The sequence below is a fragment of the Cherax quadricarinatus genome, chromosome 65, assembly GCF_038502225.1.
Source record: "Cherax quadricarinatus isolate ZL_2023a chromosome 65, ASM3850222v1, whole genome shotgun sequence".
Lineage (NCBI taxonomy): Eukaryota > Metazoa > Arthropoda > Malacostraca > Decapoda > Parastacidae > Cherax > Cherax quadricarinatus.
In genome coordinates, this window is record NC_091356.1 from 14438150 (window position 1) to 14465616 (window position 27467).

General features: G+C 42.2%; 1 protein-coding gene across 7 annotated transcripts in view; it reads left to right on the top strand.

Moving 5' to 3' along the window:
- Positions 1 to 15423: 15423 nt before the first annotated feature.
- LOC128700550 (transformer-2 protein homolog alpha) overlaps positions 15424 to 27467 on the top strand; it is a 153504-nt gene continuing 141460 nt past the window's right edge. For 2 of the 7 annotated variants that reach the window (XR_008408779.2, XM_053793819.2), the window contains exon 1: positions 15436 to 15516. Coding sequence is in view for 5 of the 7 variants with exons in the window: in XM_053793819.2 (XP_053649794.1) it covers positions 15499 to 15516 (18 nt within the window). In the remaining 2 variants the exon portion in view is untranslated. Of the gene's footprint in view, positions 15517 to 27467 lie in introns of all 7 variants that reach the window. The other 5 variants (XM_053793823.2, XR_008408778.2, XM_070098973.1 and 2 more) reach the window with 5 other exon arrangements.

The following is a 27467-nucleotide window of genomic DNA, read 5'->3' on the forward strand; positions in this document are numbered from 1 at the left end:
ATGATTAAGGCAGGAGAGTTAGTACCTGTACCAGTGAATCATACCAACCTCCGAATCAACGTAATGACTATGTTTCAGTATTCTGAAAATATACTTATCGTAGATAGTTTCAGGGCATATTTTTAGGAATGATATTTAATAATCCACGTATCTGTCTGAGCTGGCACTTTGCACGTACAATCCAGAGGGTGAACCTATCTGCTACACCATTAATAACCTCTTGTGATTCTTACATGTGATTCTGATAATGGATATTATTTCATTCTAGTGATTAGCCATTCTGTCTCACGACTATTAATACATATGTTTATTGTTAAGTAAATTTGTGCAGTTTGCAGCAGATTTTTAATTTAATCACAATATGGATATAGTTAACATAATGACATTAAAAACTCCAGGTAACACATTCTTAAAAACAATATATATATATATATATATATATATATATATATATATATATATATATATATATATATATATATATATATATATATATAAATATATATATAAATATATATATATATATATATATATATATATATATATATATATATATATATATATATATATATATATATATATATATATATATATATGAACTACTAAACGTTAGTAAAGAAAATGAAGTATTACCTGTCTATTATACGAGTGTGGTTAATCATTACTGTAGACCAAGTGTGTACTACTTCTAGTGCATGTGTGTGTGTGTGTGTGTGTGTGTGTGTGTGTGTGAGTGTGGGTGTGTGTATGTGTGTGTGTGTGTGTGTGTGTTTGTGTGTGTGTGTGGGTGTGTGTGTGTGTGGGTGTGTGTATGTGTGTGTGTGTGTGTGTGTGTGTGTGTGTGTATGTGTGAGACTCAGCTCCTGGCCCCGCCTCTTCACTGAGTGCTACTAGGTCCTCACTCTCCCTGCTCCATGAGCTTTATCATACTTCATCATAAAGCTATGTATGGTTCCTGTCTCCACTACATCACTTGCTAGGCTATTCCACTTCCTGACTACTCTATGACAAGAAATACTTCCTAACATCCCTTGACTCATCTGGGTCTTCAACTTCCAACTGTGACCCCTTGTTTCTTTGTCCCCTCTCTGGAACATCCTGTCTCTGTCCACCTTGTCTTCTCCATGCAGTATTTTGTATGTTGTTATCATGTCTCCCCTAACCCTCCTGTCCTCCAGTGTCGTCAGGCTGATTTCCCTCAACCTTTCTTAATATAACATTCCCCTTAGCTCTGGAACTAACCTTGTCACAAACCTTTGCACTTTCTCTAATTTCTTGACGTGCTTGATCAAGTGCGGGTTCCAAACTGGTGCTGCATACTCCAGTATGGGCCTGACGTACACGGTGTACAGTGTCTTGAACGATTCCTTACTAAGGTGTCGGAGCGCTATTCTCAGGTTTGCCAGGCGCCCATATGCTGCAGCAGTTATCTGGTTGATGTGTGCTTCCGGAGACGTGCTTGGTGTTATACTCACCCCAAGATTTTTCTCCTTGAGCGAGGTTTGCAGTCTTTGGCCACCTAGCCTATACTCTGTCTGCGGTCTTCTTTGCCCTTCCCCGATTTTCATGACTTTACATTTGGCGGGGTTAAATTCGAGAAGCCTGTTGCTGGACCAGGCATCCAGCCTGTCCAGGTTTCTTTGGAGTCCTACCTGATCCTCATCTGATTTAATTCTCCTCATAAACTTAACATCATCTGCGAACAGGGACATTTCTGACTCTAACCCTTCCATTATGCCATTCACATATACCAGAAATAGCACTGGTCTTAGGACCGACCCCGGTGGGACCCTGCTTATCACAGGTGCCCACTGTGATACCTCATCACATACCATGACTTATTGTTGTCTCCCTGTCAGGTATTCTCTGATCCATTGCAGCGCCCTTACTGTTATATGCGCCTGATCCTCTAGCTTCTGCACCAATCTCCTGTGAGGACCTGTGTCGAAGGCCTTCTTGCAGTCCAAGAAGATGCAATCAACCCACCCCTCTCTCTCGTGTCTTCTGTTACTTTATCATAAAACTCCAGTAGCTTTGTGACACAGGATTTGCCTTCCATAAATCTGTACTGGATGGCATTTATACTCTTGTTCCGTTTCAGGTGCTCCACCACTCTCCTCCTGATAATCTTCTCCATTACTTTGCATACTATGCACGTCAGTGACACTGGTCTATAGTTTAGTGCCTCTTTTCTGTCTCCTTTTATAAATATGGGTACTACATTTACCATCTTCCATACCTCAGGTAGTTGCCCAGTTACAAGGGATGTGCTGAAGATTGTTGTTAGTGGCACACACAGCATTTCTGCTCCCTCTCTAAGGACCCACGGGGAGATGTTGTCTGGTCCCATTGCTTTTGAGGTATCAAGATCCTTTACCAGCTTCTTCACCTCCTCCTCAGTTGTGTGTATGCCATCTAGCACTTGTTGGTATATTCCTTGTTGGCGTCCCCCTCTGTTCTGTCCACCCAGTGGCCTTCCTGTCTCCACTGTAAATACTTCCTTAAATCTCTTGTTGAGCTCCTCACATACCTCTTGATCGCTTCTGGTGAGTACCCCACTTTCTTTCCTCAGCCTGATCGCCTGGTCTTTGTGTGTGTGTGTGTGTGTGTGTGTGTGTGTGTGTGTGTGTGTGTACTCACCTATTTGTGGTTGCAGGGGTCGAGTCCTAGCTCCTGGCCCCGCCTCTTCACCGGTTGCTACTAGACCCTCTCTCTCCCCGCTCCATGAGCTTTATCAAACCTCGTCTTAAAACTGTGTATGGTTCCTGCCTCCACTACGTCATTTTCTAGGCTATTCCACTGCCTTACAACTCTATGACTGTGTGTGTGTGTGTGTGTGTGTGTGTGTGTGTGTGTATGTTTTCTACATAATATATTTAAATGACTCCCTCTCCATACTTCAGGTCTTCCACTCTGGCAGCACCTGAGTGCGTCAAGTTACGTAATATATAACATCCTAATTTAACCAATATATTATTAAAACGACAAGTAGCTGTAAAATTTAATGTTAAAATATATATTACCTTTCAATAGGCAAAACAGTTTCAAATTCGAAAACTGTTTTGATTATTTTTGTCAGTGCAAAAAAAATGTAAACACGACTTTTTTTTTTTAATTAAATGGTTATAACTATGACCTTAATTTCTAAAGTGGTGGACCGATAAGCCAGACGAAGGACTCGATCAGATGACCAAAAGCTCCAATGACGTGTCATCATCAGGAAATATTTGTCCTGTTTCCTGACGAAGCTGACCGAGCCTACATTCAACTTTTTCAAATTGCTGGTGTTTAGAAATACCCTGACTCTGGCCACTGTAAATAATGCATTACCAATTAAACTTGTGTGTGTGTGTGTGTGTGTGTGTGTGTGTGTGTGTGTGTGTGTGTGTGTGTGTGTGTGTGTGTGTGTGCGCATCATTGTGTACCTAATTCATGTCTACATAAATATCTGACTACTATATAAGTATATAAATAGTTCATTACCACAGTAACATGTTCAACTATCATAACTTTGGAGTCCAGTCCCTGGACCCATTACGTACCTGGAGTTTACCTGGAGAGAGTTCCGGGGGTCAACGCCCCCGCGGCCCGGTCTGTGACCAGGCCTCCTGGTGGATCAGAGCCTGATCAACCAGGCTGTTGCTGCTGGCTGCACGCAAACCAACGTACGAGCCACAGCCCGGCTGGTCAGGAACCGACTTTAGGTGCTTGTCCAGTGCCAGCTTGAAGACTGCCAGGGGTCTGTTGGTAATCCCCCTTATGTGTGCTGGGAGGCAGTTGAACAGTCTCGGGCCCCTGACACTTATTGTATGGTCTCTTAACGTGCTAGTGACACCCCTGCTTTTCAATGAGGGGATGTTGCATCGACTACCGAGTCTTTTGCTTTCGTAGTGAGTGATTTTCGTGTGCAAGTTCGGTACTAGTCCCTCTAGGATTTTCCATGTGTATATAATCATGTATCTCTCCCGCCTGCGTTCCAGGGAGTACAGGTTCAGGAACTTCAAGCACTCCCAGTAATTGAGGTGTTTTATCTCCGTTATGCGCGCCGTGAAGGTTCTCTGTACATTTTCTAGGTCAGCAATTTCACCTGCCTTGAAAGGTGCTGTTAGTGTGCAGCAATATTCCAGCCTAGATAGAACAAGCGACCTGAAGAGTGTCATCACGGGCTTGGCATCCCTAGTTTTGAAGGTTCTCATTATCCATCCTGTCATTTTTCTAGCAGATGCGATTGATACAATGTTATGGTCCTTGAAGGTGAGATCCTCAGACATGATCACTCCCAGGTCTTTGACGTAGGTTTTTCGCTCTATTTTGTGGCCAGAATTTGTTTTGTACTCTGATGAAGTTTTAATTTCCTCATGTTTACCATATCGGAGTAATTGAAATCTCTCATTGTTGAACTTCATATTGTTTTCTGCACCCCATTGAAAGATTTGGTTGATGTCCGTCTGGAGCCTTGCAGTGTCTGCAATGGAAGACACTGTCATGCAGATTCGGATGTCATCTGCAAAGGAAGACACGGTGTTGTGGCTGACATCCTTGTCTATGTCAGATATGAGGATGAGAAACAAGATGGGAACGAGTACTGTGCCTTGTGGAACAGATCTTTTCACCGTAGCTGCCTCAGACTTTACTCTGTTGACTACTACTCTTTGTGTTCTGTTTGTGAGGAAATTATAGATCCATCTACCAACTATTCCTGTGATTCCTTTAGCACCATTTTGTGCGCTATTACGCCATGGTCACACTTGTCGAAGGCTTTTGCAAAGTCTGTATATATTACATCTGCATTCTTTTTGCCTTCTAGTGCATCTAGGACCTTGTCGTAGTGATTCAGTAGTTGGGACAGAAGGAGCGACCTGCTCTAAACATGTTGCCCTGGGTTGTGTAATTGATGGGTATCTAGAGGGGTGGCGATCTTGCTTCTTAGGACCCTTTCAAAGATTTTTATGATATGGGATGTTAGTGCTATCGGTCTGTAGTTCTTTGCTGTTGCTTTACTGCCCCCTTTGTGGAGTGGGGCTATGTCTGTTGTTTTTAGTAACTGTGGGACGACCCCCGTGTCCATGCTCCCTCTCCATAGGATGGTAAAAGCACGTGATAGGGGCTTCTTGCAGTTCTTGATGAACACAGAGTTCCATGAGTCTGGCCCTGGGGCAGAGTGCATGGGCATGTCATTTATCGCCTGTTCGAAGTCATTTGGCGTCAGGATAACATCGGATAGGCTTGTGTTAACCAAATTTTGTGGCTCTCTCATAAAAAATTCATTTTGATCTTCGATTCTCAGTCTGGTTAGCGGCTTGCTAAAAACTGAGTCATACTGGGACTTGAGTAGCTCACTCATTTCCTTGCTGTCATCTGTGCAGGACCCATCTTGTTTAAGTAGGGGCCCAATACTGAATGTTCTTCTCGACTTTGATTGGCATAAGAAAAGAAATACTTTGGGTTTCTTTCGATTTCATTTATGGCTTTTAGCTCTTCCCGCGATTCCTCACTCCTATAAGATTCCTTTTGCTTTATTTCGATGTTTGCTATTTCTCTGACCCGTGTCTCCCTAAGCATTTCAGATATATTGGCCTCTTTTAGCCGCTCTGTTATTCTTTTCCATCGCCTGTAAAGGGAGCGCCTGTCTCTTTCTATTTTACATCTACTCCTCCTTTTTCTTAGAGGAATAAGCCTTGAGCATACATCGAGTGCCACAGAGTTAATCTGTTCTAGGCATAAGTTGGGGTCTGTGTTGCTTAGTCTATCTTCCCGGCTTATATCGATTAGGACTTGGTTTACTTGGTCCCACTTTATGTTTTTGTTATTGAAGTTGAATTTAGTGAATGCTCCCTCGTGACTAATCTCATTATGTCGGTCTGGGGCACCGCGCATACATGTCTGAACCTCAATTATGTTGTGATCTGAGTATATTGTTTTTGATATGCTGACATTTCTTATCAGATCATCATTGTTAGTGAAGATGAGGTCTAGTGTATTCTCCAGTCTAGTAGGCTCTATTGTTTGCTAGTTTAAGTTGAATTTTATACAGAGATTTAAAAGCTCGTGTGTGTGTGTGTGAGTTCTCGTCAGAGCTGCCTCCTGGTGTTATTACTGCAACAACATTATTTCCTATATTCCTCCATTTTAGGTACGTCTGTAATCTTTTGACTACCACCCACAGGATGGGTATGGGGTGCATAATAAACATATTAAACTATCTATAATATATACATTTTATATACACACTTGTCTGCACAGTCTAAGAGATATTAGACTTCCTCTGCGCATTCCAAAGATTACAAGAGTTTAAGAGCTGGACGGGTGAGTCAGGAAAGAGCTTCGTCAGGATACTGGTGCTGAGTAAGACATTTTCTGAGAGAGTTATTCATATCCATCCTTAATTACACTTCACATGTCAAAGATGATTCAGGGTGGAGTAGCAGTGTAGCTCAGATGTCATGGGTGAGTCACAGTAGCTGGCTCCACCAGGAATAAATGATGAAAACTGCCGTGGCTAAGATAAGATTTGCTGGAATTTTTAACCCAGGAGAGTGCTAGCCACCCGGGATAACCCAAGAAAGTCAGTGCTGAAATGTTTCAACCTAAGCTGAGAGACTTCAGCAGGTCAGTGAGGTTCACTAGCTACAACAGTTTCTAAGTTTTCCTCCCTGAAGAACTGAGGTTATTATTACTTGCTTGACTCATAGGTCGTGCAGGTGACTCCTCTTTTAATCTAGCAGTAAAGTCAGTCAACCGTTGAGAGTAACATCCAGGGAAAGAATTTAGGGATCCCATCGAAAATGCGCCAGTGTGTTTGGCTTTCCTGATTTATCTTGGTATTAACCCTGGGAAGACCAGTGAACATCAACATGTATATCTGGAGTTTTGAGACTCTCTGATCGCGGGTTCTATCCCCGCCCGTGGTATGGTTTGTTATATCTCTCATTGCATGTGCACTCAGGGCTTAACTCTTATTTTAGGGAATAAAAGTTTGTCAGCATTACTAATACCATAGAACTAGCTGGACTGAGCCTTTAATAGCACTTACTATACTCTATCGACCTTAAATCTAACAACTGAGCACATCTCTGAGTGGCGTCAACGCTCCGCCACACCACACTTAGTTTCATAGGACTAAAATTATCCTTCAGAGATTAATATTTTCTCGTGGTATTCCTGGAAGTGCTGAAGCTCTGGTGGAGGAAGTGTATTTGACGCTTCATAACGTTGTATGGTGTATTATAGTGAGCCTGGAGTTTACCTGGACAAGGTTTCGGGGGTCAACGCCCCCGCGGCTCGGTCTGAGACCAGGCCTCATAGTGGATCAGGGTCTGATCAACCAGGCTGTTACTACTGGCCGCACACAACCCGACGTACGAACCACAGCCCGGTTGGTCAGGTACTGACTTTAGGTGCCTGTCCAGTGCCTTCTTAAAGACAGTCAGGGGTCTACTGGTAATTCCCCTTATGTAGGCTGAGAGTCACTTAAGCAGTCTTGGGCCCCGGACACTTATTGTGTTGTCTCTCAGTGTACTCGTGGCGCCCCTGCTTTTCATCGGGAGAATGTTGCATCTCCTGCCGAGTGTTTTGCTTTCATAGGGAATGATTTTCGTGTGCAGGTTTGGTACCAATCCCTCCAGGACCTTCTAGGTGTATATTATCATGTATCTCTCTCGCCTACGTTCCAAGGAATACAGATCAAGGATCTTCAACCCAATAATTTAGGTGCCTTATGGTACTTATGTGTGCCGCGAAAGTCCTTTGTACACTCTCCAGGTTTGCAATGTCGCCAGCCTTGAATTGGGAAGGGGGGTCAGTTTACAGCAGTATTCCAGCCTAGAGAGAACAAGCTCTTTGAAGAGAATCATCATGGGCTTGGCGTCCCTAGTTTTGAAGGTTATCATTATCCATCCTATCATTTTCCTAGCAGATGAGGTAGATACATTGTTGTGGTCTTTGAAGGTTAGATCCTCTGACATTATCACTCCCAGGTCCTTTACATTACTTTTCCACTCTATTGTATGATTAGAATTTGTCGTATACCCTGATATATTTTTAATTTCCTCAAGTTTCCCATGTCTGAGTAGTTGAAATTTCTCCTCGTTGAACATCATATTGTTTTGAGAGACCCATTCGAAGATTTGGTTGATGTCCGCTTGGAGTCTCGCGGTGTCTTCGATGGAGGTCACTGCCATGGTGATCCGGGTGCCATCCACAAAGGAAGACACGGAGCTATGGCTTACATCTTTGTCTATGTCAGAAATGAGGATGAGAAATAGAATGGGAGCGAGTACTGTGCCTTGTGGAACAGAGCTTTTTACCGTTGCTGCCTGGGACTTTACTCTGTTTACTATTACTCTTTGTGTTCTATTTGTCAGGAAATTATAGATCAATCTACTAACTTTTCCCGTTATTCCTTTATCACGCATTTTGTGTGCTATTACACCATGGTCACACTTGTCGAAAGCTTTTGCAAAGTCTGTGTACACCACATCAATATTTTGTTTATCCTCTACAGCATCCAGGACCTTGTCATAGTGCTCCAGTAGCTGGGACAGGCAGGAGCGACCTGCTCTAAACCCGTGTTGCCCTGGGTTGTGTAATTGATGGGTATCTAGATGGTTGGTGATCTTGCTTCTTAGAACCCTCTCAAAGACTTTTATGATATGGGATGTTAGTGCTATCGGTCTGTAGTTCTTTGCAGTTGCTTTACTGCCACCTTTGTGGAGTGGGACTATGTCTGTTGTTTTTAGTGAGTGTGGGATGACCCCTGTGTCCATGCTCCCTCTCCATAAAATGCTGAAGGCACGCGATAGGGGCTTCTTGCAGTTCTTGGTGAACACGGAGTTCCATGAGTCTGGGCCTGGGACAGAGTGCATGGGCATTTCATTTATTGCCTCTTCAAAGTCTTGTGGAGTTTGAATAATATATTCGAGATTTTTGAGATGACCAAATTTTGGGTTTCGTTCATAAAGAATTTATTTGGATTGTCGACCCTTAGTCTGGGCAGTGGCTCACTGAACACTGAGTCATATTGGCACTTTTGTATCTCACTCATTTCTTGGTTGTCATCTGTGTATGGCCCATCTCGTCTAAGCAGGGGCCTAATACTGGATGTTGTTTTTCCCTTGGATTTGGCATTAGAGAAGAAGTTTTTTTTCAGTTTCGTTTATGGCTTTTAGTTCTTTCTGTCATTCTTGTCTCCTGTAAGATTCCTTCAGCTTAAGTTCGATATTTGCAATTTCCTTGACTAGTGCCTCCCTTCGTATTTCATATATATCAGCAGCTCTGTGACTCATCGCCCTCGTCTGTATAGGGAGCGACTTTATATTTCTAGTTTACATCTTATCTTTCTTTTTCTTAATGGAATGTGTCTTGAGCAGATCTCAAGAACTACAGAATTCATTTTTTTCAAGGCATGTGTTCGGATCCATGTTGTTTAGGATATCTTCCCAGCTTGTTTCAATTAGGAAATGGTTTCCTTGATCCCATTGTATGTTTTTGTTATTGAAATTAAATTTCAAGAAGAGACCTTCATGACTGCTCACATTTTGCTGTTAAGAAGCCCTGTGCATACATGTCTGTACCTCTATTATGTTGTGATCTGAATGTGTTGTCTTTGATACCGTTATATTACGTATCAGATCGTCGTTGTTAGCGAAGATGAGGTCCAGCGTATTTTTTAGGCTCTAATATTTGCTGGTTTAAGGTGAATTTGGTGCAGAGATTTAATAGTTCGTGTGTGTGTGAATTTTCATCTGAGCTGCCTCCCGAGGTGATCTCTGCTAAAGCATTGTTTGCTATACTTCTCTATTTTAGGTGTCTCAGGTTGAAATCTCCTAGTAGTAAGATGTTTGGGGCAGGAGCTGGGAGATTTTCCAGACAGTGGTCAAAAGCTACTCCTGGAATTGCTGGGAAGTTGCATCTGGAGGCTTGTATGCCTCCACAATGACAAGGTTTTGATTTTCAATCTTTACCGCCAAAACTTCAAAACATTGCAGAGCTGGAGAATGTACAAAGAACTTTCACGGCACATATAAGCACGATAAGGCACCTAAATTACTGGGAACGGTTGATCTGTATTCCTTGGAACGCAGGCGAGAGAGATACATGATAATATACACTTGGAAGGTCCTGGAGGGATTGGTACCAAACCTGCACACGAAAATCACTCCCTATGAAAGCAAACGACTCGGCAGGAGATGCAACATTCCCCCGATGAAAAGCAGGGGCGCCACGAGTACACTGAGAGAACACAATAAGTGTCCGGGGCTCAAGACTGTTCAACTGCCTCCCAGCCTACATAAAGGGAATTACCAGTAGGCCCCTGGCTGTCTTTAAGAAGGCACTGGACAGGCACCTAAAGTCTGTACCTGAACAACCGGGCTGTGGTTCGTACGTCGGTTTGCGTGAGGGGAGCAGTAGCAGCCTGGTTGATGGGGCTCTGCTTCACCGCGAGGACTGGTCACAGACCGGGTCGCGGAGGTACCCCGAAACCCTCTCCAGGTATACTCCAGGTATACTCCAGGTATACTCCAGGCATTCCAGATATCAGTCAAGCATAGAACTGAAGAACTCATCTCATTTAGATCTGAAAGGTTATCTAGCATTAAATAGGTACCTGGGTGCTTATCTAACCCTTGCTTGCCCCTGTATATTCACATATAGGTGAGTACACAGGGGCAGTAAGTGTAAGGAGACAAACACCCAGGTACCTATTTAACGCTAGATAAACAGGGACAGCAGGTATAGGGAAACTTGCCCTCAAGCCTGAATTAGCCAGTAAATCGCACCCAGGTATATTCGGTTGTGAGGATAACATGACTCAGGGCTGCTGTTTTCACCCACCTACGCCGCTAGCCTCGTCAATACATTTTTTTTTTGTCCAGTCATTAATCTTGTCTCTCGTCAGGACTTATAATCCCCAGGGAGTGTTGTTACTCACAGTGGTGTGTGCTGATCATCTCTCCTTGCTACCTCTACCACACGATATATACACTCGGAGGTGTATGTTTCAGTGTATATACATTCAGAGGTGTATGTCTCAGTGTATATACACTCGGAGGTGTATGTTTCAGTGTATATACACTCAGAGGCGTATGTCTCAGTGTATATACATTCAGAGGTGTATGTTTCAGTGTATATACACTCAGAGGTGTATGTCTCAGTGTATATACATTCAGAGGTGTATGTCTCAGTGTATATACACTAATATGTGTATGTCTCAGTGTATATACACTGAGAGGTGCATGTCTCAGTGTGTATACAGTGTATATACAGAGTGCATATACACTTTGATGCATGTTACGTTAGGTATTAAAGTATTACTGAATAGTTGGTTAGGTTAGGTAAGGTTCGTCGGGAAACAGGACAAGTGTTTTCTGACGCGGGTCTTAGTCACATGATGACCCACAGCTGGAGCTTTTTGGTCATCTGACCGTGGCCTGGATGGCAAAGCACTCGCTTCACACGCTGAGGGACTGGGTTCGATTCCCGACGGGGTGGAAACATTTCGACGCGTTTCCTTACACCTGTTGTCCTGTTCACCTAGCAAGTAGGTACCTGAGTGTTAGTCGACTGTTGTGGGTGGCATCCTGGGGGACAAGATTGAGGACCACAATGGAAATAAGACAGTCCCTCGATGACGCACTGACTTTCTTGCGTTATCCTGGGTGGCTAATCCCAGCAAAATCTTATCTATCCTTCCGCTGGCTTACCAGTCCACCCCTTTAAAAATTATGGTCGTGGATATAGTCATTTTTGTTAATTGGTACTTAACTAACTGGTGCTGTACATGTTAGATGGATTAATTATAACCTTAACTAACTGGTGCTGTACATGTTAGATGGATTAATTATAACCTTAACTAACTGATGCTGTACATGTTAGATGGATTAATTATAACCTTAACTAACTGATGCTGTACATGTTAGATGGATTAATTATAACCTTAACTAACTGATGCTGTACATGTTAGATGGATTAATTATAACCTTAACTAACTGATGCTGTACATGTTAGATGGATTAATTATAACCTTAACTAACTGGTGCTGTACATGTTAGATGGATTAATTATAACCCTGGAGACGGAAATAATTATATTAAACATGCTTTAGGAACAAATGGAAATAAGCCACAATACTTGGATTTACCGGATTACCTCGTGTTACTTTGGATTACCTTGTGTTACTTTGGATTACCTTGTGTTACTTTGGATTACCTTGTGTTACTTTGGATTACCTTGTGTTACTTTGGATTACCTTGTGTTAATTTTGATTACCTCGTTTTACTTTAGATTACCTTGTGTTACTTTGGATTACCTTGTGTTACTTTGTATTACCTTGTATTACTTTGGATTACCTCGTGTTACTTTGGATTACCTTGTATTACTTTGGATTACCTCGTGTTACTTTGGATTACCTTGTGTTACTTTGGATTACCTTGTGTTACTTTGGATTACCTTATCTTACTTTGGATTACCTTGTGTTACTTTGGATTACCTTGTCTTACTTTGGATTACCTTGTCTTACTTTGGATTACCTCGTGTTACTTTGGATTACCTCGGGTTACTTTGGATTACCTCGGGTTAAATAATCCTAAAGATGCTTACAATAAAATGACTGAAGTAAATTGTGAAACATCTGGGAGAGAAACATGAGACAAGTGAGATAGATTTGTATACTTAAGCCTCTGTCATTAATATTCTCATCTGCTGAAGAGGGGCTGCAAGTGAAAACGAAATATACACTTTTCTCTCGACCAGACTTACCTGGAGTTCATTACCTTTGTAAATTGTGAGTTCATTACCTTTGTAAATTGTGAGTTCATTACCTTTGTAAATTGTGAGTTCATTACCTCTGTAACTTGCTCAGCTATCAAAACTTTGGAGTCCAGTCCCTGGACCAATTATGTACCTCTGTAATCTTTTGACTACCGCCCACAGGACGGGTATGTGGTGCATAATAAACATATTAAACTAAAAAACTCTCTCATCCGTTTAATTTTCCTCTCAAAGTCGTTTTGCACTGAACCATAAACAGACTCCATTGGCAATAAGTCAGACTTAGTTGTCTTGGGTTACATTTATATGATACACTAAATATGTAAGTATATATACTCGTATATCTGCCTTCAAAACCTCTGAATAAATTAGCACTTGTGTTAAACCATCTGTATATTATTCGAAATAAAAATTTAATTAGGTGTCCTCCTTTGCAAATGACACCCGAATTTGCATGACAGTGTCCTCCAGGCGGACATCAGCCAAATCTTTAAATGCGGTGCAGAAAGCAGTATGAAGTTCAATGATGAGAAATTTCAATTACTCCGATATGGAAAACGTGAGGAAATTAAAGCTATATCAGAATATAAAACAGATTTCAACGACACAATAGAGCGAAAAACTAATGTAAAAGACCTGGGAGTGGAAATGTTAGAGGATCTCACTTTCAAAGACCACAACATTGTATTAATAGCATCTGCTAGAAAAATGAGAGGATGGATAATGAGAACCTTCAAAACTAGGGATGCCAAGCCCATGATGACACTCTTAAGGTCTTTTGTTATATCGAGGCTGTAATATTGCTGCACACTAACAGCACCTTTCAAGGCAGGTGAAATTGCTGACCTAGAATGCAGGCGGGAGAGATCCATGGTCATAAACCCTTGGAAAATCCTAGAGGGATTAGTACCAAACTTGTACATGAAAATCAATCCGTGTGAAAGCAAAAGACTCGGCAGGAGATGCAACATTCCCCCAATGAAAAGTATGGGCGCCACGAGTACACTGAGAGACAACACAATAGTGTTGTATGTCAGTGTACTCAACTACCTCCCAGGATACATAAGGGGGATTATCACTAGACCCCTGGTTGTTTTCAGGAAGGCGCTGGATAGGCACCTAAAGTCAGTACCTGGTCAGCCGGGCTGTGGTTTGTACGTCGGGTTGCGTGCAGGCAATAGTAACAGCCTGGTTGATCAGGTCCTGATCTACCATGACGCCTGCTCACAGACCGGGCCTCGGGGATGTTGACCCCTGAAGCTCTCTCCAGGTATACTCCAGGTAATCTAACAGCGTTTGGAATAACCTCAAGGGTATCATGATTCTTTGTGTTTTACAGGATATGTACACATAGAGGTTTATTTTGATCATTGTATATATGATGAGTGTTTTAAGAGGCACGTAAGTTCCCCCGTCTTAATATCATGTTCATAAATAACAAAAAGGCACAATACCGTGACTGGAACGATACACAAATAACCCGCACATAAAAGAGAGAAGCCTACGACGACGTTTCGGTCCGACTTGGACCATTTGTAAATTGTCCAAGTCGGACCGAAACGTCGTCGTAGGCTTCTCTCTTTAATGTGCGGGTTATTTGTATAACATCTTCATTTTTCCAATATAATCTACCTTGTTCATATATACTATGGCATTTGCTTTGTCTGTTTCGTAAGGTGAAGTCCAGGATCTTTCCTTAATTCTTCGTATAACTTAACAAATCTTTGAGAACAATTATGTTGTAGAGATGTGAACTGTGCTCACACCTCTACAACACAATCGTCCTCAAAGATTTGTTAAGTTATACCATGAATTAAGATCCAACACTTCACCTTACGATACAGACAAAGAAAATGCAATAGTATTTATGGACAAGGTAGATAATAGTGGAAAAATGAACATGTTATTAGATGACATGGGTACTAACGGGCCCCATAATGACCCTAGTGCTGTCGTTAGATTTTAAACCCTCATTAACACCCAATGGGTGAGAAACCTGGGGTGAGAAAAAGGGGGGAGAAACCTGGCTGGGGAAGGTCAGCGGATACTTAACCAGTTACGTGGCATCATGTGATTCAAGACTTGTGTCAGGATTCAAAATCAAAATCTTTGTTTCCATTAAGTACAATGTATTATTGATACAGTAATAAACAACGTGATTAAAAGCCCAAATGATAAACTCTTCGTTATATAATAAGATATTATATGGAACCCAATGGTAATAAGTTACTTTGACTTTTTTGGGGGTTATCCTAGGTAATTTATACATATGTTAAACTATGTATGATGATTGTCCTTACGTGTACATGTACCTAAATAAACTTAATTATGCAGAGATGTTGTTTTAGTTTAATATGTTTATTATGCACCCCATACCCATCCTGTGGGGGGTAGTTAAAATATTACAGAGGTACATAATGGGTCCAGGGACTGGACCACAGAGTTTTGATGTTGGTCGTGACGAGCAAAATACTCCACCCTGCGATATAATGGTCTACCCAGAAAGAAAACGTAGATAAAAGTCAGCCAGGGTAAACCAGGTGTAACCCGAGTCGCAGAGGATAATGGCACTGTGTTTATGTATCCACGAACATCTGCCACAGTCATGCAGGTGTGTGTAACACAACTGCCACGTCTGTGTATATACACAAGTGGTCACCAACACATAACAAGTAGGAACAAAAAGGAAGCGTCCATTGTGAGGAAAGGAAGCACCAGGCCAGGTTCAGAATGAACAAACCCATAGAGGTATGTTATTTCATTTTATCTACGACAACCTGTGAATGGTTTATGGTAGTGTAATTTTGGTCTTGACCTCTGCATGCCAGCACAAATACATTTACAACAACAGAGAAAGCCTTGATACGCACGACTTCATCACAGGAAGCGGGGCCAGGAGTTGAGTCTCGACCCCCGCAAACACAATTCAGGATAATCTATGATAACTCAGGATAATTTATTTATTTATTTATTTATTTATTATTTGGACACGATACATAGTTGTACAAAAATACAGCGGTTGAGTGTACAAGCCAAAAGCCCCCTGTATGCCGACCATTATGGGCAGGCTTAAAATTACAGTAAACAAATTACAACATGAAGTACAAATGAATATTTTAAGTAAGGAACACTAAAGTTGTACAAATTTGTAGCATACTTGCTGAGTTACTGAGCATTCAAGAGAATGGAGTATTCTGTTAGGTAATGTAATTACAAAAAAAAAAAAAACAGTTTGATAGGGTCACAGGTTATACATTTATGAGTTACAGTTAATCAGCATTTATTTAGTTGTGGGTGAGTAAGTGGTTTTTAAGAAAAGTCTTGAATTGATAAACAGTGTTTCTTTTATATTCACAATACCTTTGTAACTTGTAATGATTGTGACTAGACTTACCTGGAGTTCATTACCTTTGTAAATTGTGAGTTCATTACCTTTGTAAATTGTGAGTTCATTGCCTCTGTGGCTTGCTCAGCTATCAAAACTTTGAGGCCCAGTCCCTGGACCCATTATGTACCTCTGTAATCTTTTGACTACCGCCCACAGGATGGGTATGGGGTGCATAATAAACATATTAAACTAACTAACTTTTATATTCACACATCGATACCATGCCTAACCCTTCTAGGGTAGGGTAGGTGCCTGAGCCCGAGCCTTTAGCTCATGAGACTGTCATTCCCATTAGCCCTCTTGGGGCGGGGATGGCAGACCAGAGAGGCCTAGCTTGTGGCTAGGCCTGGGGACAGTTGGTCCCAAAGATGAGGAGGTGCTTGTGCCTCCTCCCATGGGAGACTTAGGTCTCAGACACTCCCTAAAGAGGGAGCCAAGGCCGGGCCACCACTTGGACAAGGCCCGGGCCGGGAGAATACCGGCTAATCTTTAACACACACACATTATATTCACAGGTAATGAATTCCAGATTTTGGGGCCTTTTATGTGTATTGAGTTTTTGCATAGTGTGAGATGGACACGAGGAACATTAAAGAGTGTTATGGTTATGTGTTCTGTTGAGGTTGGTAAGGAGATGTTTGAGGGGAGGGTTTATGTCAGAGTTAAGTGTTCTATGTATGTAGTAGGCGCAGTAATAAGTATGGATGTTTTGTATTGTGAGTAGGTTTAGAGTTTTGAATATTGGTGGAGTGTGCCGCCTGTAGTGGGAATTTGTTATCATTCTGACTGCAGCCTTTTGTTGGGTAATTAGTGGTCTGAGATGGTTAATTGTTGTTGAGCCCCATGCACAAATTCCATAGGTGAGATAGGGGTATATAAGAGAGTGATATAGGGCCAGGAGGGCTGACTGTGGAACATTGTACCGTATCTTCGATAGTATGCCTACAGTCTTGGAAATTTTCTTAGAAATTTGTTGTATATGTGTATGAAATTTGAGTCTATTATCAAGGTGGATTCCTAAGAATTTTCCCTCTGTTAGCTTTGTGATAGGTGATCCGTTTATCGTTATGTTAAGAGGTACATCTGTAGCTCTGTTACCAAACTGAATGAAGTAGGTTTTGTCAATGTTTAGTGTAAGTTTGTTAGTCCTCATCCAGGTAGATATTTTCTGTAATTCGGTATTTACAGTATTGGCTAGCGTGACTGGACTCGGGTGAGAGAAGACGTATGTAGTGTCATCTGCAAATAGTGTGGGTTTGAGTAATTGCGAAGCATTTGGTAGGTCATTTATGTATATGAGAAAGAGAAGAGGGCCGAGGACACTTCCCTGTGGGACACCAACTGTAATTGGTTGTGCGGAAGAGTTTGCCCCATTTGTGTACACATATTGGCTTCTGTTGCTGAGGTATGACTTGAGGTAGTAGAGGGAGTGCCCTCTTGTACCGTAGTGTGACAATTTTATGTGGAGCAAGTCATGGTCAACTGTATCAAAAGCTTTACGTAAGTCAGTGAAGATCCCCAGCGAGACTTCTTTTTTCTCTATTGGAGTGTATATATGTTCTAGCATGTGTATAATAGCATCATTAGTATTTTTATTAGGCCTGAATCCAAATTGGCAGGGGTTGAGTATGTTTTGGGAGATGAGGTAGGAGTAGATTCGTTTATGAATTAATTTTTCGAAGATTTTTGAGAGAGGGTGTAAGTTGGATATTGGCCTATAGTTATTCAACTCTGTTTGGTCTCCTCCTTTATGGATCGGGGTGACCCTTGCTATTTTGAGAACTGTAGGGAAGGTGGAGGATTCAATGCATTTGTTAAAGAGTGTTGCAATGATTGGTGATAGTACCTGTGACATTTTTTTGTATATAAAGGGTGGTAAGGTATTTAAATCTCCTGTCTTGTTTTTTAGTGTGTTGATAATAAGGGAGACTTCGTATGGGTTAGTCGGAGCTAGGAACAGTGTGTTCGGGTAGTTGCCAGTGAGGTAGTCATTTGGTGGGGTATCTGAGCTTGGGATTTTATTGGCAAGGTTTTTTCCTATAGTGGAGAAGAAATCATTGTCTGTTTGCTGTTTCTGTTGGTGGGAGTTGGGGTTCATCTGATTTTGCTAATTTTATTTCGCTATTTCGTGATATCTTTTTTGTTCCTAGAATTTCTGATAGGGTTTTCCAGGTCTTTTTTATATCACCTTGTAAGTTGGATAATCTGTTCTCATAATACAATTTTTTTGCCCTTCTTATCAGGCTGGTTAGGAGATAAAACACCTCAATTACTGGGAACGATTAAAGCTCCTGAACCTGTACTCCCCGGAACACAGGCGGGAGAGATACATGATTATATACACCTGGAAAATCCTAGAGGGATTAGTATCAAACTTGTACACGAAAATCACTCCCTATGAAAGCAAAAGACTCGGCAGACGATGCAACATCCCCCCAATGAAAAGCAGGGGAGCCACTAGCACGATAAGAGACAACACTATAAGTGTCAGAGGCCCGAGACTGTTCAGTTGCCTTCCAGCTTACATAAGAGGGATTACCAATAGACCCCTGGCTGTCTTCATGAAGGCGCTGGACAGGCACCTAAAGTCAGTACTTGATCAGCCGGGCTGTGGTTCGCACGTCGGGTTGCATGCGGCCAACAGCAACAACCTGGTTGATCAGGCCCTGATTCACCATGAGGCCTGGTCACAGACCGGGTCGCGGGGGCGTTGACCCCCGAAACCCTCTCCAGGTATCTCCAGGTATGGCATCTCAAGTGTGTGAGCCGACTGTGTTGCCAACCCAGCCTCGATTTCTCATAGACTGCACCAACTTCTCTGTATGTTATGTATGATGGGAAGACCATCCTGTAAGATGGTGTATGAGAGTATAACCATCCTGTGTGATGGTGTATGAGAGTATAACCATCCTGTGTGATGGTGTATGAGAGTATAACCATCCTGTATGATGGTGTATGAGAGTATAACCATCCTGTATGATGGTGTATGAGAGTATAACCATCCTGTATGATGGCGTATGAGAGTATAACCATCCTGTATGATGGTGTATGAGAGTATAACCATCCTGTATGATGGTGTGTGAGAGTATAACCATCCTGTATGATGGTGTATGAGAGTATTCGTAGCCACCTTGAGAGACATAAATTGATTAACAAATTTCAGTATGGTTTTACAAAGGGGCGTTCCTGTCTTACGAATTTACTAACTTTTTTCAGTAAGGCATTTGAGGAAGTAGATCATAGTAATGGATATGATACAGTGTAAGGCTTTTACACAGAGTCCCGCATCGGAGATTATTGAGGAAAGTCGAGGCACACGGAATAAGAGAATTTTTTTTCCTTGATAGAGGCATGGCTGACAAATAGGCAACAGAGAGTTTGCATAAACGGGGAGAAATCAGAGTGGGGGAAGACCACAAGCGGTGTTCCACAGGGGTCAGTGTTGGGCTCTTTGTTGTTCATAATTTACATAAACGACATAGATGAGGGAATAAATAGCGACATAAGCAACTTTGCCGATGACGCCAAAATAGGCCGTCGAATTCATTCTGACGAGGACGCTAGATCTAGTGCTGCAGGAAGATCTAAATAGACTGGTGCAGTGGCCGGTGAAGTGGCAGATGCAGTTTAACATAGACAAATGCAAAGTTCTAAGCGTTGGAAAGGTAAATAACCATGGTACTAATAAACTAAATAATGTAGATCCTAATATGGTTAACAGTAAACTAAAGCAGAGACAACAGTGCAAAAGCATTCGAAATAAAGCAAATAGAATTCTTGGCTCCATATCAGGAGTCCTCAGGTTTGTAGATAAATGGTTCAGAGAACCGACAAGTTGATAAATTAGACACATGTGCAACACTTGGGTATCTTTAGTGAGGAAACGTTTCGCCACACAGTGGCTTCATTAGTCCATACAGAGAATAGTGAAGAACAGGAGGAGTTTGAGGCAGCCCTTCGGCCTTGAGTCGATGTAATCAGTCCATCAGTCTTGAAAGGAATACAACATATGTACGAAGAAGTGGCTTATATACTGTAAACAGGTGAGGTGAAGCAGTCGTGGGTAGTATCACACATTTCGATTTGTCAAGTGTGATACCACCTACGACTGCTGCACCTCTCCTACCTACAGTATATAAGTCACTTCTACGCACATATGCTGTATTCGTTTCATGAATGATGGACTGATTACATCGACTTAAGGCTGAGGAACTCATTACTTCAAACTCCTCCTGTTCTTCACCATTCCCCTTTGTATGGACTGATGAAGCCACTGTGTGGCCAAACTTTTCCTCATTAAAGATACCCAAGTGTTGCACATGTGTCTAATTTATCAGTCCTCAGGTTGTTCTTCAACTCTATATATCGTTGGTTAGGCCTCATTTAGATGATGCTGCACATTTCTCGTCACTCTATTAAAGAACAGATATAAATGCGGTGGAAAACGTACACAGGAGGATGACAAAGATGATCCCATGTGAGAGGAGATTCTCGTCCGCCACGATGCTGTCAACATTAACTCCAAGGCTGAGGGACTGATTACCTCATCTTTTGTATATAGTTCTACTGTCCTCTAATTATGTCCTAGAATCTGTACTGATAAAGCCACTGGATGGTGAAACGTCTACAATAAAGATATCCAGATGTTGCACATGTCTCAACTTTCATGTTGTCGGTAGTTTATACCTTTCTTACACATGATCCCATGTATCAGAAAACTTTACTACGAGGATATACTGTTAGGTAAAAGGACCTAAGTGCAACTAATGTGACATTTATTGTGGCAACGTTTCGCTCTCCAGGAGCTTTGTCAAGCTCCTGGAGAGCGAAACGTTGCCACAATAAAATGTCACATTAGTTGCACTTGTGTCCTTTTACTTTACATATCGGTAATTCTACCAAAATATATACATCCTGTGGGCGGTAGTCAAAAGATTACAGAGGTACATAATGGGTCCAGGAGCTGGACCCCACCTTGAAAAGCATAAATTAATCAACGAATCTCAGCATGGTTTAACAAAGGGGCGTTCCTGCCTTACGAATTTATTAACTTTTTTCACTAAGGTATTTGAGGAGGTAGATCATGGTAATGAATATGATATTGTGTATATGGACTTCAGTAAGGCTTTTGACAGGGTCCCACATCAGAGACTATTGAGGAAAATTAAAGCACATGGAATAGGAGGAGAAATTTTTTCCTGGATAGAGGCATGGTTGACAAATAGGCAGCAGAGAGTTTGCATAAATGGGGAGAAATCAGAGTTTACCTGGAGTTTACCTGGAGAGAGTTCCGGGGGCCAACGCCCCCGCGGCCCGGTCTGAGACCAGGCCTCCTGGTGGATCAGAGCCTGATCAACCAGGCTGTTGCTGCTGGCTGCACGCAAACCAACATACGAGCTACAGCCCGGCTGATCCGGAACTGACTTTAGGTGCTTGTCCAGTGCCAGCTTGAAGACTGCCAGGGGTCTGTTGGTAATCCCCCTTATGTGTGCTGGGAGGCAGTTGAACAGTCTCGGGCCCCTGACACTTATTGTATGGTCTCTTAACGTGCTAGTGACACCCCTGCTTTTCACTGGGGGGATGGTGCATCGTCTGCCAAGTCTTTTGCTTTCGTAATGAGTGATTTTCGTGTGCAAGTTCGGTACTAGTCCCTCTAGGATTTTCCAGGTGTATATAATCATGTATCTCTCCCTCCTGCGTTCCAGGGAATACAGGTTTAGGAACCTCAAGCGCTCCCAATAATTGAGGTGTTTTATCTCCGTTATGCGCGCCGTGAAAGTTCTCTGTACATTTTCTAGGTCGGCAATTTCACCTGCCTTGAAAGGTGCTGTAAGTGTGCAGCAATATTCCAGCCTAGATAGAACAAGTGACCTGAAGAGTGTCATCATGGGCTTGGCCTCCCTAGTTTTGAAGGTTCTCATTATCCATCCTGTCATTTTTCTAGCAGATGCGATTGATACAATGTTATGGTCCTTGAAGGTGAGATCCTCCGACATGATCACTCCCAGGTCTTTGACGTTGGTGTTTCGCTCTATTTTGTGGCCAGAATTTGTTTTGTACTCTGATGACGATTTAATTTCCTCATGTTTACCATATCTGAGTAATTGAAATTTCTCATCGTTGAACTTCATATTGTTTTCTGCAGCCCACTGAAAGATTTGGTTGATGTCTGCCTGGAGCTTTGCAGTGTCTGCAATGGAAGACACTGTCATGCAGATTCGGGTGTCATCTGCAAAGGAAGACACGGTGCTGTGGCTGACATCCTTGTCTATGTCGGATATAAGGATGAGGAACAAGATGGGAGCAAGTACTGTGCCTTGTGGTACAGAGCTTTTCACCGTAGCTGCCTCGGACTTTACTCTGTTGACGACTACTCTCTGTGTTCTGTTAGTGAGGAAATTATAGATCCATCGACCGACTTTTCCTGTTATTCCTTTAGCACGCATTTTGTGCGCTATTACGCCATGGTCACACTTGTCGAAGGCTTTTGCAAAGTCTGTATATATTACATCTGCATTCTTTTTGTCTTCTAGTGCATTTAGGACCTTGTCGAAGTGGTCCAATACTTGAGACAGACAGGAGCGACCTGTTCTAAACCCATGTTGCCCTGGGTTGTGTAACTGATGGATTTCTAGATGCGTGGTGATCTTGCTTCTTAGGACCCTTTCAAAGATTTTTATGATATGGGATGTTAGTGCTATTGGTCTGTAGTTCTTTGCTGTTGCTTTACTGCCCCCTTTGTGGAGTGGGGCTATGTCTGTTGTTTTTAGTAACTGTGGGACGACCCCCGTGTCCATGCTCCCTCTCCATAGGATGGAAAAGGCTCGTGATAGGGGCTTCTTGCAGTTCTTGATGAACACAGAGTTCCATGAGTCTGGCCCTGGGGCAGAGTGCATGGGCATGTCATTTATCGCCTGTTCGAAGTCATTTGGCGTCAGGATAACATCGGATAGGCTTGTGTTAATCAAATTTTGTGGCTCTCTCATAAAAAATTCATTTTGATCTTCGACTCTCAGTCTGGTTAGCGGCTTGCTAAAAACTGAGTCATATTGGGACTTGAGTAGCTCACTCATTTCCTTGCTGTCATCTGTGTAGGACCCATCTTGTTTAAGTAGGGGCCCAATACTGGACGTTGTTCTCGATTTTGATTTGGCATAGGAGAAGAAATACTTTGGGTTTCTTTCGATTTCATTTATGGCTTTTAGTTCTTCCCGCGATTCCTGACTCCTAAAGGATTCTTTTAGCTTAAGTTCGATGCTTGCTATTTCTCTGACCAGTGTCTCCCTGCGCATTTCAGATATATTGACCTCTTTTAGCCGCTCTGTTATTCTTTTCCGTCGCCTGTAAAGGGAGCGCCTGTCTCTTTCTATTTTACATCTACTCCTCCTTTTTCTTAGAGGAATAAGCCTTGTGCATACATCGAGTGCCACCGAGTTAATCTGTTCTAGGCATAAGTTTGGGTCTGTGTTGCTTAGTATATCATCCCAGCTTATATCGGTTAGGACTTGGTTTACTTGGTCCCACTTTATGTTTTTGTTATTGAAGTTGAATTTGGTGAATGCTCCCTCGTGACTAGTCTCATTTTGTCGGTCTGGGGCTCCACGCATACATGTCTGAACCTCAATTATGTTGTGATCTGAGTATATTGTTTTTGATATGGTGACATTTCTTATCAGATCATCATTGTTAGTGAATATGAGGTCTAGTGTATTCTCCAGTCTAGTAGGCTCTATTATTTGCTGGTTTAAATTGAATTTTGTGCAGAGATTTAAAAGCTCGTGTGAGTGTGAGTTTTCATCAGAGCTGCCTCCTGGTGTTATTACTGCAACAATATTATTTGCTATATTCCTCCATTTTAGGTGCCTTAAGTTGAAATCCCCCAGGAGCAAGATGTTGGGTGCAGGAGCTGGAAGATTTTCCAGACAGTGGTCAATTTTTAACAGCTGTTCCTGGAATTGCTGGGAAGTTGCATCCGGAGGCTTGTAGACTACCACAATGACTAGGTTTTGGTTCTCGACCTTTACTGCTAAAACTTCCACTACGTCATTTGAGGCATTAAGCAGTTCTGTGCAAACAAGTGACTCTGCAATGCACGAGCGGTGTTCCACAGGGGTCAGTGTTGGGCCCCCTGCTGTTCACAATCTACATAAACGACATAGTTTTATTTTTTTTTTTTTTTTTTATTATCACACTGGCCGATTCCCACCAAGGCAGGGTGGCCCGAAAAAGAAAAACTTTCACCATCATTCACTCCATCACTGTCTTGCCAGAAGGGTGCTTTACACTACAGTTTTTAAACTGCAACATTAACACCCCTCCTTCAGAGTGCAGGCACTGTACTTCCCATCTCCAGGACTCAAGTCCGGCCTGCCGGTTTCCCTGAATCCCTTCATAAATGTTACTTTGCTCACACTCCAACAGCACGTCAAGTATTAAAAACCATTTGTCTCCATTCACTCCTATCAAACACGCTCACGCATGCCTGCTGGAAGTCGAAGCCCCTCGCACACAAAACCTCCTTTACCCCCTCCCTCCAACCCTTCCTAGGCCGACCCCTACCCCGCCTTCCTTCCACTACAGACTGATACACTCTTGAAGTCATTCTGTTTCGCTCCATTCTCTCTACATGTCCGAACCACCTCAACAACCCTTCCTCAGCCCTCTGGACAACAGTTTTGGTAATCCCGCACCTCCTCCTAACTTCCAAACTACGAATTCTCTGCATTATATTCACACCACACATTGCCCTCAGACACGACATCTCCACTGCCTCCAGCCTTCTCCTCGCTGCAACATTCATCACCCACGCTTCACACCCATATAAGAGCGTTGGTAAAACTATACTCTCATACATTCCCCTCTTTGCCTCCAAGGACAAAGTTCTTTGTCTCCACAGACTCCTAAGTGCACCACTCACTCTTTTTCCCTCATCAATTCTATGATTCACCTCATCTTTCATAGACCCATCCCCTGACACGTCCACTCCCAAATATCTGAATACGTTCACCTCCTCCATACTCTCTCCCTCCAATCTGATATTCAATCTTTCATCACCTAATCTTTTTGTTATCCTCATAACCTTACTCTTTCCTGTATTCACCTTTAATTTTCTTCTTTTGCACACCCTACCAAATTCATCCACCAATCTCTGCAACTTCTCTTCAGAATCTCCCAAGAGCACAGTGTCATCAGCAAAGAGCAGCTGTGACAACTCCCACTTTGTGTGTGATTCTTTATCTTTTAACTCCACGCCTCTTGCCAAGACCCTCGCATTTACTTCTCTTACAACCCCATCTATAAATATATTAAACAACCACGGTGACATCACACATCCTTGTCTAAGGCCTACTTTTACTGGGAAAAAATTTCCCTCTTTCCTACATACTCTAACTTGAGCCTCACTATCCTCGTAAAAACTCTTCACTGCTTTCAGTAACCTACCTCCTACACCATACACTTGCAACATCTGCCACATTGCCCCCCTATCCACCCTGTCATACGCCTTTTCCAAATCCATAAATGCCACAAAGACCTCTTTAGCCTTATCTAAATACTGTTCACTTATATGTTTCACTGTAAACACCTGGTCCACACACCCCCTACCTTTCCTAAAGCCTCCTTGTTCATCTGCTATCCTATTCTCCGTCTTACTCTTAATTCTTTCAATTATAACTCTACCATACACTTTACCAGGTACACTCAACAGACTTATCCCCCTATAATTTTTGCACTCTCTTTTGTCCCCTTTGCCTTTATACAAAGGAACTATGCATGCTCTCTGCCAATCCCTAGGTACCTTACCCTCTTCCATACATTTATTAAATAACTGCACCAACCACTCCAAAACTATATCCCCACCTGCTTTTAACATTTCTATCTTTATCCCATCAATCCCGGCTGCCTTACCCCCTTTCATTTTACCTACTGCCTCACGAACTTCCCCCACACTCACAACTGGCTCTTCCTCACTCCTACAAGATGTTATTCCTCCTTGCCCTATACACGAAATCACAGCTTCCCTATCTTCATCAACATTTAACAATTCCTCAAAATATTCCCTCCATCTTCCCAATACCTCTAACTCTCCATTTAATAACTCTCCTCTCCTATTTTTAACTGACAAATCCATTTGTTCTCTAGGCTTTCTTAACTTGTTAATCTCACTCCAAAACTTTTTCTTATTTTCAACAAAATTTGTTGATAACATCTCACCCACTCTCTCATTTGCTCTCTTTTTACATTGCTTCACCACTCTCTTAACTTCTCTCTTTTTCTCCATATACTCTTCCCTCCTTGCATCACTTCTACTTTGTAAAAACTTCTCATATGCTAACTTTTTCTCCCTTACTACTCTCTTTACATCATCATTCCACCAATCGCTCCTCTTCCCTCCTGCACCCACTTTCCTGTAACCACAAACTTCTGCTGAACACTCTAACACTACATTTTTAAACCTACCCCATACCTCTTCGACCCCATTGCCTATGCTCTCATTAGCCCATCTATCCTCCAATAGCTGTTTATATCTTACCCTAACTGCCTCCTCTTTTAGTTTATAAACCTTCACCTCTCTCTTCCCTGATGCTTCTATTCTCCTTGTATCCCATCTACCTTTTACTCTCAGTGTAGCTACAACTAGAAAGTGATCTGATATATCTGTGGCCCCTCTATAAACATGTACATCCTGAAGTCTACTCAACAGTCTTTTATCTACCAATACATAATCCAACAAACTACTGTCATTTCGCCCTACATCATATCTTGTATACTTATTTATCCTCTTTTTCTTAAAATATGTATTACCTATAACTAAACCCCTTTCTATACAAAGTTCAATCAAAGGGCTCCCATTATCATTTACACCTGGCACCCCAAACTTACCTACCACACCCTCTCTAAAAGTTTCTCCTACTTTAGCATTCAAGTCCCCTACCACAATTACTCTCTCACTTGGTTCAAAGGCTCCTATACATTCACTTAACATCTCCCAAAATCTCTCTCTCTCCTCTGCATTCCTCTCTTCTCCAGGTGCATACACGCTTATTATGACCCACTTCTCGCATCCAACCTTTACTTTAATCCACATAATTCTTGAATTTACACATTCATATTCTCTTTTCTCCTTCCATAACTGATCATTTAACATTACTGCTACCCCTTCCTTTGCTCTAACTCTCTCAGATACTCCAGATTTAATCCCATTTATTTCCCCCCACGGAAACTCTCCTACCCCCTTCAGCTTTGTTTCGCTTAGGGCCAGGACATCCAACTTCTTTTCATTCATAACATCAGCAATCATCTGTTTCTTGTC